Source organism: Ceratotherium simum, chromosome 36, assembly GCF_057802395.1.
Source record: "Ceratotherium simum simum isolate JZ-2026a chromosome 36, ASM5780239v1, whole genome shotgun sequence".
Classification (NCBI taxonomy): domain Eukaryota; kingdom Metazoa; phylum Chordata; class Mammalia; order Perissodactyla; family Rhinocerotidae; genus Ceratotherium; species Ceratotherium simum.
The window spans coordinates 16,263,049-16,275,850 of NC_141935.1; the positions used below are offsets into that span (position 1 = coordinate 16,263,049).

Here is a 12,802-nt window from a genome sequence, read left to right on the forward strand (position 1 = left end):
GGGTTGGATCATTGCCAGAAATGTGAATTCTTGGGAGAGCCATTTAAATCTCCAAATAAATTGATTCAATACTCTAATAACTTACTACGATGGTTAAAATTTAAAATGAGTTTACTACAGTTGAGTTGATCTTAAAAAAATATCAACCTTTGGGAAGAGAGAGGTAGAAGTGAGTCTAGATTAACAGAATTTATAGTTCAGTCATGGTGAATTTAAAAAATACATTTTTCTTTCAATAATTACTTTATGTTCTAAATGAGGTAAAATCTGTAAAATCTGCATTAAAGTAACGTTGAGGGCACTCTGGTGACAACGATGAGGTTTATTTTTGTCAAAATGTCAGAGGGAAACATTAATTGCTGTTTATCAACTGTGAACTTCATACTACATCGTCCAAGGATAGAAGATTAACAGGTATCACCCCTTAGAGTATCCTCACAAAAAAGCCAAAATCAAAGAATATGAAATTGGCAAGCCTTTCAAACAAAGATGTGCTCAGGACTTCATTGATGTCATGATAGGTCTTGGGAGTTATAATAGATAGGGATGATATGAAACACAATCCTTTCCGGCCTATCGCATTTCTTTTAGAATGGACGCCTATTGGTGCGCTCACATTTGCCTGGGCATAGCACACACCGATGAATGAATCAAGCTAAAGCATTAGAAATTACCGACATCTGAGATCAAAATAAATAAGAGAGATGAGCTGTTCTTTATACCTAGAAATAGCTGAAAATTTCTGAAAAATTTGAAAAGGTAACGGTTTTCACTTTAGCACCATGAATTGTGATGAAATCCCATTTCTGTCACTATGGCAGGCAGGACTGTATGCAGTTAGGGAGCTAGGGTGATGAGATGGAGGCAATGTAGATTTCTGCTTCAAAAACAGAAGCTATGGTGTAATCTTAGAACAATGGGATATATACAGCAAATAAAAATTGTAAAATATTTCTTCCTTGCTTTTCTTCTTAGGCGGATTTTCCTGAACTGGGGGTTGTAGCTGAGGGAGTGCTTTTCGATAGAGGAAATCCAAGTCCTAATCCTTTCGGCCTCTGCATGGCTTGAATTGGCTCAGCGATCCCCTTGCCATCTCGTCCAAGGCCTGACCCAGGTGTCCAGCCCATGTTCTGGAGCATTCGGTTTCCAATGTTGTTTTCTAGGATTGGCTGGGCGTTTTCTCCCACAATTCCTGAAATTATAAAGTGACAAAAAACATTAGTATGGAAGGTGAAGATCCTCTCAGGCTAAGAAAACCATGTTCTCCTAAGTTTTTCTTTCAACAACGGCCACAGGAGGGTTGTTTATTCATCTTAGGATAAGTAGTTTGTTGTAGAAGAGGGATCAATGGAAAAAGAGGTCTTGCTTAGAGTTTCAGCTCTTCTACTCAGCACCTTTAATCTCTTCGGGCTTCTGTTTTCTCGTCTGTAAAACAGGTGTAATACAACATACACTGCCTACTCAACGAAAGTTGTAAGGATCAGATGAGATCATGTAGGGAAAGAAAGTTCTCGGTAAGTGAGAAAGTACTCTACAAATAGATTTGTTTTCATTATCATGTTAGCCTCACGGGTAATTCTGAAAATCACCAACTTATGGCATAATATCTTACATCTGCCCAGGGCCTTGACATTCAATAAAACCAAACCAAAGAAAAAGCACAATTGATGGCATCCTTAGTTCCTAGGATTTTACATTCTTATAATCATGTTCTTGTTATTTATTATTCAGTCTGTAACATATGCATCCTTTAATTCTTTTCCTCTTCTTCCTTCCACTTCTAAGTTTAAATGACTATAGAAGCAGGCAAGGAGGGAAAAATAAAGGAAAAGAATATTAAAGTTATATATAAAATAGTCCTTCCTATTTCCTTTCCTCCTTCCCCGCCTACTTACCTTCATTCCTTATTTTGGAAAAGGAGATCGGCTAGTGTTTAACATGAGATTTAGAAATAGCTGTTGTTTTCCTGTTCTTAGCAAAGACAACTAAGAGATGCACCTATTTTAGGCATTTTCTATTTGACAACATTTTCAAAGACTGATTTTTAATTTAAACTTTCTTGTAGGCTCTTCTGGAAAAAGTTGAGCATGTATACTATATATTTGATTCTAGAGGAAAATGCAGAAGCACTAAATATCCAATGTCAAAGGACTAGAAATGAACAAATGTCATAAAAGTCAAGGAATCACAAGAACCTGAGCTCCTTCCTTCAACTGCAGGCTTGGCCTTGGTCTGCCCACCCTAGTTGTGGCACAGCCTGGCTCTCCTGGTCCATTTCTGTTCCTCCTCTAGCAGCAGCTATTAGATTATGGTGTATGAAAACAGAATATAGCAAATCAGGAGATAACCAGATACAAGCAATCAGAACTTTCAATTACCAGAGCATTTCTTGTGATTACTCCGCTTGCAGAAGGAAGTGATTATCAAACAAACTAATATTGGAGACTGTGTAGGAAAAAAAGGGGTGAGGGTATCTTAAAACAACCTTCATTTTAGTGACATATTCAGCCCAATCTCCTACACTAGGGCTTCCTAAGAAGTCTGTTGCAGAACTCTGAGGCCACAAACTTCCAGGGATGTGGTATTGGCCCACCATCCCTCTCTAGGCCTTCAGGGATAAAGATGTCTCACTTTTCAGAGATCTGCGGGATGCCTGTGGGTCAGCATACTTCTGCTCTGAAATATGGGCTGTGTCTTCCTAGACAGCTTGAGGGTTGAAATGGGCAGTTGCTGACAAAAGCACTCAGTACTCTCAAAGGCTTGTGAGTCAGATGTCTCTTTAGCACCAACCCACATCCCCATCATCGTCAATTTTTCCTCCCCAAGTAGGGATTATGAGCATCTTCTCCCCCACCACCGCCCCCCAAAAAAGTTGGGACTCTCTGTCCTGTGCCTCTAAGACTATGTTTAAGATGGTGATACGAGGCATGGAAGGATCCTCAAGCACCAATAACAATAACAAAAATATCTATGGGACCGCAGGGTGTAGTGTTCTATTTCTTGGCCTGGGTGGTGGTTACACAAATGGCCAATTTATCATTGTTCTTTAAACTATACCTATACATTTCTATTTATTATTTGGTAAGTGTATTTCACAGTAAAAAATAAAATAATAATAAAAGAAATGTCAGGGTTGAACCAACAGTAATCTTATCTGGTAATTTGTACCTGGCATTCTGGGGAACAGCAAATGGATTGTTCCTGATGATTCTGACTTGTAGAAGAAGGACACTGCAAAGTGCTAGAGATGAGTTTTAATTATTGAAACTCTTATTTACTATAGAGTAATCATCAGTTAACTTTCAAAGCCCTTTATTGGACATTTTGATATTCTCAATCTTCGGTATGCTTTAGGACTGAGACTAGAATACATTGTTGTCGTTGGCTAAATTCATTACAGGGAGTAAGAACTGGGTTACCACAATAATGAGCTGGTTTCAGATTTCTCAAATTGGTTCTTAGCTCCTTGCAACAAGTCTCTCAACAAGGAATAGAAAAAACCTTCAATTTCGAACAGCTTGAATGGCAACGACTGGTGTCAAAGCACAATTCTTAACTTACATTATTTACTGCTTGAGCAGGGCAAAATACGCATATACAGAGATTTTATATATACATTTAAATATATAAAAATATACATATATATAAAAAAGAACACACAGACCTCTTAATTACAAAACAAACAAAACAAAACATAGCCTTTTGTCAACACTCTTGCTTAATGTAATAAAAGAAGCAATTTTTATCTTGAAATTATGATTATGGTGGCAATAAAGACAGACCACCAAGGCATCTAATTTTTTCTGAACAGCTGCCGATCAGGTATTTCAGTTTAAACAGTACACTAGCATTTTGTCCTATATCTCTGATTTTTTAGTGATTGCCATGAATTAATTCACTTCCATCTGTAAGCTAAAATCAGATCAGAGGTCTAAAGCTGCTCTGGGCCACACATCTGTTTAATCATATTTTTGATACAGTAGCTTGCAAAAGTTCAGGTTTAAAATTTGTTTAATATTTAAGAAAAAATATGAGGTCAATTTAAAACATCTCTGCAAAAATGGCTACATTGTGGGCAATTCTCACTTCTAAAGTGAACAGCAAATGATAATTGATTCAATATCATAATTTTAAAGTGTTGATATTTTAAGGCTGGTGGCCCAGGAGTGGCCACCCTACTCTTCCCAGGCTTGGGTTTTTATATAGGCAGAAAAGATTCCATTCTCTCTCTCTTTTGTAATGCTGGTTTCATTTCTCCTCTAAATGAAAATAAAATAAAATAAGTAAAAATAAAGCATTATCTTGTACTTTGAAGAAAAACAGTAAAAAAGGAGAAACATTTAATTTCTCCAATGCTAAATCTTTCCACATAGAAACACAGATTCCTGAAAAAAAAAGCAAAACAGTGGCTTTTCTATACAACCTTAAAAAAAACACAGATACTTCATATTTCATGGAAAATGATTCTAAAGTGAGATCTACTGTTGGTCTCTCATCCTTTTATGAGATTAAGACTTGGGAGTGGAAAAACTCAGTTTCAACACAGCATCCTACAACCATAATTTCCTTTTCTTTGGCTCCTGGCAGCGATAAATCCTTTAAGTCCTTTCCTAGAAGGCTCTCCTCCTGCTCGGGCAATTTTAGCAATACGTCGCCTGCTAACCCTTCTGCATGCTCCCACTCCCAGCCCCCCTCATGCTGGATCTCTTGTATCTATTACAGCTGAGTCGGTCTGGTCCTTCCCCCTGAAATCTTCCAAAGAGTACTGTGGACGGTAATTCACTTGCGTAATTGGCTCGAGATGAAAATCTTGTATTGGCCTCTCTTAGCGGCTAATCTACCCAGCTGACTGCAAGCCGAATTGGCAGCTTGTTTACTAATTTGGCTCCTAAAGTGTTGTATTGATGTTGGATAAACAGCCAATGGAAGGGGAGGTGACACACGCTGCTTCCCACATAACAGCTAGTGCACTCTCTTCAGTCCCTACCCTGTATTCAGAAGGCGTTCAGCGATTCGCGCTCCTCCTTTCTTCCCATCCTCTTTTCCCCATTACTTTCCTAGCCAGCTGAGGGGCAGGGCTATTATTATTAGCGATGTTATTAAAATCGTGAGTTATAACACTGCCATCTGTTTTCAGTAACTAATTTAGCGGCATGGGTTTTTGACTACTGTTAAGAAAAGAAACAGCATTAAGCACAGCTTGAGATGTGAGAAAGTGGTAGGTGTTACCACTCTTAGTTACATGTTTTCATTATTTCATTAATAGGGAAAAGCCTCACGAATTCTGACCATTCTACATTTTATCTGCAATACTGCAGATGTTTTTCACATGAATTTTTAAAAATAAAATCAGTTCGAATAGTTAATTGCTTAAAAATACAAGGCACTTACTTTTTAAATAATGAAAATTTAACGTAAAACTAGTTTTTTGCTGTTTTTTTCCTTAAGCGATGAAAACTTTGTAGCGTAGAGAATGAAAGACACGATCTGTATTGACATGTTTAGAGAAGGGAGCGTTTTTATTTAATTTTATTTTTATTGGGGTAACTGGTTTATAACATTATATAGGTTTCAGGTGTACGACATTATAATTTGACATCTGTATACACTAGAGCGTGCTCACCACCAAAGGTCTAGTTTCCATTCGTCACCGTACAATTGATCTCCTTTACCCATTTTGCCCTCCCCCCACCCCCAGAAGTCTTTTTATTAACAGATATTTTGGTTATACAAAAATATATTTCTTATGGAATGATTATGTATCAAAGAATAGTGTTTTCGGGGGCCTGCCTTGTGGTGTAGTGGTTAAGTGCACGCGCTCCACTTTGGCGGCCCAGGGTTTGCAGGTTCGGATGCCGGATGCACACCGACGCACTGCTTGTCAAGCCATGCTGTGGCGGCGTCCCATATAAAGTAGAGGAAGATGGGCACAGATGTTAGCCCAGGGCCAGTCTTCCTCAGCAAAAGGAGGAGGATTGGCATCGGATATTAGCTCAGGGCTGATCTTCCTCACACACACAAAAAAAGAATAGTGTTTTCAAAAAACTAAAAAAATCTTAAAGTAAAACTGTATTGGTTCTGAAGGCACACACGGATGTTTATTTGCTATAATATAATCAGGACCATTTGTGGTCTGCCTACTAGGTGCCAGGCACATGGTTTACCTGTTAGGCATATGACATTTGTTATCTCCACATCTCACAACAACTGTGCAAGGGGGCAATTATAATGAGCCTCAGAAAGATGAAGTAACTTGATCACGACCACACCGTGAATAAGCTAGGATTCAAACTTTGGTTAAGCACTGCCTCCCTATGAGAATTAATGGCAAATAAACAATTTTAGTGGAGATGATGTCTCGAATAATTAAAAAAAAGTCAATTGGATTATAGCTGAATTGGAATACTACTCTCAATTTGCATATGGATAATATACAGCATACATACAGTGACATACTTGCATAACTTAAAATATAACGATGTCTGCAGCTTTTGGAGAATACAGATGCTTCCACGTCTATCATTTCTTTTGATCTTCCTTATCAATCTGGAAGGTAGGTATTATTGGCTCCATTTTACTGATGAAACTGAGGTTTAAAGAGGTAACACACCTACCCAAAGTCAACTAGCTAGAAAGTGTCCCAGTAAGAACTTGAACTTAGGACATTTGAGTCCAAATGTTACCCTTTCACTGACTGGACATTGAACTTAAAATGTTATATCACCAATATTTTCTACTATGTCATTTATACTGCCACATTTCCCCAAATGACTGAGATTTTGTTCTGTTCCCAAATTTCAAACTCCTGGAAAAATTACTACTCAAAACTAGTATAGAAAGTCTGTCTGAAGAGTTTCAACTCTCCTGAAATACCTAAAGATTCATCTTGTTTGTTATAAATCCAGGTATTCTACCTTTCTTTGGCTGATATTTAAATTACAACTTAAGTGTTAGTTGTATTTATTGTAAACAGTATATACTGGGCTTTGTTCTTTTATCCATTATGATAATCCCTGAATTTAATTGATGCATTTACTCCATTTAAATTTATTGTGATTACTGATTGTCTGGATTTATTTTTACTATATTATTTAATGCTATTTACTTTGCATTTCTCTACATTTTCATGGACTTCTCCACATTTTTGTTTCCTCCTTTCGGGCATCTATTGCTTGCTTATACTAACTTGAAAATTATACATTATATTTCTCTTGTTTTAGTGATTACTTTTAAATGTCAACATGCACATCTGACTTATTATTTTCTCACATTTTACATATTGTTGTCCAGAGTTTTGGTTCCATCTTCCTTTTATACAACCAGATTAATCATCTTCATGGTCACTGTCACCATCATTATTATTACTTTTATACATTTACTTTTATTATTATTACTATTATATTATATTACATTATTATTATTTTATTATTATAATAATATTATATTATTATTTTATTATTACTTTTATACATTTTATGCACATGTTTAACCATTTCTTTGCTCACAATTCCTTCTTGATTTTCATTTTTTTTAAGGATTCTGTTTTCTTCTACATGAGGCATTAAATTTAGTAACGATGGATCTTCACCTGAAAATGTCATATTTCATCCTCACTCTTGGGAAATAGATTATCTGGATATAAAACTCTAGATAGACTCAGTTATTTTATCTCTGCACTTTAAAAATATTATCTCTTATCTTCTGGACTATACTGCTGTTTTTAAGTTTGCTACCAGTGTAATTTCATTCCTATGTAGATTACATCTTTTCTCATTGGCTGCTCTTAAGTTCTTTTCTTTGTCTTTGGTGCTCTGAAGTTTTATTACAATGTGCCTAAGTATGACTTTATTTACATTCACTATTTCCTGATAAAGACTTGTAGTTTTTGAATATGAAGATTCACGTTTTTCTTCAGTTGTAAAAATTCTGTCATTATCATCGAACTCTGTCAATATTCTCCTGGAATATTGTACCTCCCCATTCTTTCCACTCCTTCTGGGAGTTCTGTTAGACATATGTTAAACTTCCTTCTCCTTCAAGTCCCCCAGCTGTTCTTTTATGCTTGCCATATTTATCACTCTGAGCTTCTTTTAGGTAGTCTGTTTAGATAGTTCTTAAAAATTCACTGTTTATTTCAGCTGTATCTAATCTGCTGTTTAACCCACCCAGTGAGTTTATAAATTTCAAGATTTTTTTCACAATAAATAAAATAATCTCAAATTTCTACTTGGCTCTTTACCACATCTGTCTTATTTTTTTTCCGGTTATTATCTTTCATTTTTGAATCTGTTATTATAACTACGTTTTTTTCTTTTAGTTCTGGTTTATGAGATCATCTTCAGTGGGTTTTCATTTGTGGTGATTCTTGAAGCTTGGGGTTGAAGGCATGTACCACTAGAGGGGTTTTGCATTTGCTTCCAAGACCAGCTTTATGTTAATTAATTGGCTTGGTGTAATTTTAAACTAGAAACGCACGTGAAGGTAGGCTCTTGGTTACAAATCTTCAGAGAGTTTTCTACTTGGAGCCCAGGTGGAAACAAGATTCTTTATTTTCCTGTGCTTGTGGATGAGTTTTGTTTCTAGTTTGCCCTTTTCTGAGGATAGAGCTTTTCAGAAGTTCTGGCTTGATAAGGAGGCTTACACTCCGCTCCCTGGCTTGGCTGCCTTCCCATGGGGGCACTAACCAACGTACCTCAAGGTTTCCGAGATAGGCAAAACTGGACATGGGCGTGGAGGCTGTTTAGGACCATTTTTCGTCTTGAATATTTCCTTTCTTTCCTGCAGTTTCAGGTATGCATCTAAAAAGATGGCTGTACATTTTGTTCAGCATGTCCAGGTATTCTGTAGTTGAGTATTTTCTCATTATTTAGTCTCTTACATGTCAGGAAGAGCAGTTATTTTCTATCTAATATGCACGCTTACTCTCTCCTTAAATGATTCTTGTACCAAATGGTAATGGAGAGCTGTTTAAGATTCTTCTAAAACACATAACAGAAAGTAGTTTGTGGGCCAGCCTGGTGGTGTAGCAGTTAAGTTCACGCGCTCCGCTTCGGCAGCCCAGGGTTCGCCGGTTCGGACCCTGGGCGTGGACCTACTCACCGCTCATCAAGCCATGCTGAGGCGGCGTCCCACACAGAGCAACTAGAATGATGTACAACTGTGACATACAACTATCTACTGGGGCTTTGGGAAGAAAAAAGGAAAAATGGAGGAAGACCGGCAACAGATGTTAGCTCAGGGCCAATCTTCCTCAAAAAAAAAAAAAAGTTATATATTTCCTAGGCTTTTGTTCTATGTCAGATATAGTTTGATTTCAAAATCAATTACAACAATCCCCCCCAAAAGTCTGCCTGTTTTAAAATCCTGGAAAAGATAATTTATATGGGTCATACAGATCCAGTGATAAAAGAAATAAAAATATAATTATTGATAAGATAAATTTGAACAACTGAAGACATATAGCACCATGAAAAGGAGCTTGGTTACACCAAACATTTCTTGATTATGTTTAGTATGACTTTTAGTTAGAAGTACACCTTTTAGAAATTTTCATCTATTATGATTTACAACCCGCCTTTGTTGCCTTAAATATTCATAAAGATTATTTTACTATTGAAATATCAGTAGGATGCAAAGGAAAAAGTCACAAAAAGCTGTAATGCAACCCCTTGCCGAGGACCTGCACGTCCATGAAAACACAGTTACCCTGTAGCAATATCTATACTGAGATATTAAACTTCAATAGGCATCTTTTTGCATAATTGAAAATGTATAGAAAAAAGGCTGACGACTTATGATGAATATTTTCCATATGATATTTCAATAGAGAGCAAAATAATAACAGCAAACACTAATGTGGATAACAATGAGTTTAGTAATGTATAGTGGAAAAAATTTTTTTTTAAAATGTGATAGCCACAATGTCTCAATAAACATATTTAAATCTTTTTACTATCAAATTCTAGTAAGGTATGACTTCCAAAAACACAGAGCATAAGCAACATTGCTGACTGCCTTTTAAAAATGTGTTAATAATATTCCTATTCTGTTCACTGCTTTTCTTCACCTTTACAGATGACATTTTTCAAACTATAAAATGCATTCTGCTGGCAAATCTCCTTGCTTCAACAGTTCTCAATTTTATAATAGTAAATCTACATCTCTGCTACTGAGACATCCACTATCTTTTGGTATGTGACTTTGAATGAGGCAGAGAACAAGCCATACATTTAAAAATCAATATCTCACCTTATCAATATTCATTTTATTTTGTCAATACAAAATACAAAGGTGAAAGAGCAGTAAATAAGCTAAAGCAGTGAAATAAATTTGGTGTTCCTGTCACAATTAATAAATGTTGAACCGATAACACCGCTGGCTAGTCTATAGCCTTATAAAGCAACTGAAATTATGCTTCAGTTCTATTGTTAAAACAGGGTGAGTAAAATTTTCAATACACTAGCACGTAAAGATGATAAGATTTTGGGTTATTAATTTCATAGGGGACTTTAAATCTTTTTAAAATACTTTTTATTATGTATACAATATATAGTTGTTTATCTTTAGAGTCTTAAATTGTTATAAAAATCCAGTTTGGGATTATAAAGTTACAGGGCCTAATTATAGTTTTCTGACAATTTTTTGGTAAATCTTTTCTAAACCTGCTGTTTGACCACATAATATTTCACATATAAATCAGAGGGGATCATTAAACAATATTCAAGCTGTCAGTCTTTTATTCCCTATTTCAAATGAGACAGTCATCTTTACTTGCATTTTTCCAGCTTAGACTGAATGGTGACTAAAGGCAGAAGGAACTGTGAAAATATCTCTCAATTCATTGTGTTTTTTGGGAGGTCTGTAAGGGCCTATAAAATGGCAAGACTGTGCTCTTTAAAGTAATTCTACATGCTAACTCAATTTGGGAAGCTTACAAATATAACTGACTCTTTATTATGCCATTGACTATATTCCAGAACTTGAAAATTTTAATTTTCAAAGATGAGATAATCTAGGATTCATAACCTCATTATCAATGTGTATTTATGCAAAAGCATTTCTTACTTGAATTTGGATAATAATCTTCACCTTAGAGTTGGTTCATTAGTATTAGAAAATATTCTTTTTAAAACAAGACTTTTAAATAACCTCATTCTCTTCCTCTTTGAGAGGAACAGTTATGCATGGATTTTGAAAATGAGTAACATAATTCTCCTACTCCACTACTTTAATTACAAAATATAATTACAAAAATGCATTCAATTTCTATGGATTTTATTCTTTAAGTAAAAAATCTAGTAATATGATCAAAATCCTGAATCTTGAGAGAATCACAACAGTTTTGAAATATAACATCTGGAATACGCTGGTGTAAGCTTATGAATGTTTTAGGCTAAAGTTTAATGTTTATACCCATACCCCGTATAAGTGATTTCCTCTGATGCTATTGAGTTGTAACATCAAAATCACCTTGTAGAAATAATTATATTATCCTCTCCTCAACCATTATGCCTTTTCCTTCTCACTTCACATATGTTCAGAGTGTTAGGACCTGACCCTGATATTCTCTCTTTCTTATTGCTGGCACTAAGGTGCTTGAGTTACATTGCTGAGATTGTTCTTGTAATTTCCGCCACGAATGTTTGAATCATTGAAAGATAAGAGAATTCAGGGGACCACTCAACTGGAATGGGGATATTAAAGAATCCTACACCTGCCTCACGAAAGATTTGAATTGAAGAACTTATGACAAGTGTTTGATCTAAAAGTGGCTATATGTTCCTGTATAAAGAGATGTATTAGAAATATTTTAATGGGGCCGGCCCCATGGCTTGGCGGTTGAGTGCGCGCGCTCCGCTGCTGGCGGCCCGGGTTCGGATCCCGGACGTGCACGGATGCGCTATTTCTCCAACCATGCTGAGGCTGCGTCCCACGTACAGCAACTAGAAGGATGTGCAACTATGATGTACAACTATCTACTGGGGCTTTGGGGGAAAAAATAAATAAATAAAATTAAAAAAAAAAAAAAGAAATATTTTAATGAATGTTCTGTATCTCTAAATAGCAATATTTAGAAAAAATATTCTAAGAAACTTAAGACATATAATAGTGGGTTCAAGTAAACATATTAAATAAGACAGTCTTTACAAACAGATTCTTACAAGAAGGCCATAACTATGTTGTCATGGAAAGAACATAGGTTTAGGAGTCATGCAGCGTAGGCTTGAAACATCCCTCTGCCATTCAATAATTATGTCTTTTTTAGGTAGCTAAGAAGAACCTAACACTTCTCTGAATCTTAATTTTATGGTGTAAAGAGATGATAATAACACCTAGCTCATAAGGTTGTTCAAAGATAAAATGAAATAATAAAGTTTCTGGTACATAGTAGGTACCCAATAAGTGGTAAATACTATTCTACATAAATACAAACACATTCTACACACAGATGTTTCCTACTTCCACATTCTGAAAATTCAACCCAGCTAGAAGAGGAAGATCAGATAATATACTTATAATTATATGCATAATTTCATAATGTAGCTCTTTCTGTGGATGGGGCAACTGCATGGTGAATGCTTCAATTTTAAGTTATTCTTCAGTTTTTTTGTGCTGAACTATGGGATAGATTCCCTAAATAGAGAATTTAAGCTTCACATCTTTTATTTCCTTGAAATCATCATGTCAAGATACATACATATATATATTTTTTTTTTCCCCTTCTCACTGCTTACTCTCCTGTTGACATGAATCTTATTTTCATATTCTATAATTAATCATGAAAAAAATAACTTCTCCTATA

At 35.7% G+C, this 12,802-nt stretch overlaps 1 protein-coding gene across 1 annotated transcript in view; it reads right to left on the bottom strand.

Annotated features, from left to right (window-relative positions):
• Positions 1 to 302: 302 nt before the first annotated feature.
• GPATCH2 (G-patch domain containing 2) overlaps positions 303 to 12,802 on the bottom strand; it is a 181,195-nt gene continuing 168,695 nt past the window's right edge. Inside the window, exon 10 of the mRNA XM_004439660.2 lies at positions 303 to 1,192. Coding sequence (XP_004439717.1) covers positions 972 to 1,192 — 221 coding nt within the window. The 3' untranslated portion in view covers positions 303 to 971. The remainder of the gene's footprint in view (positions 1,193 to 12,802) is intronic.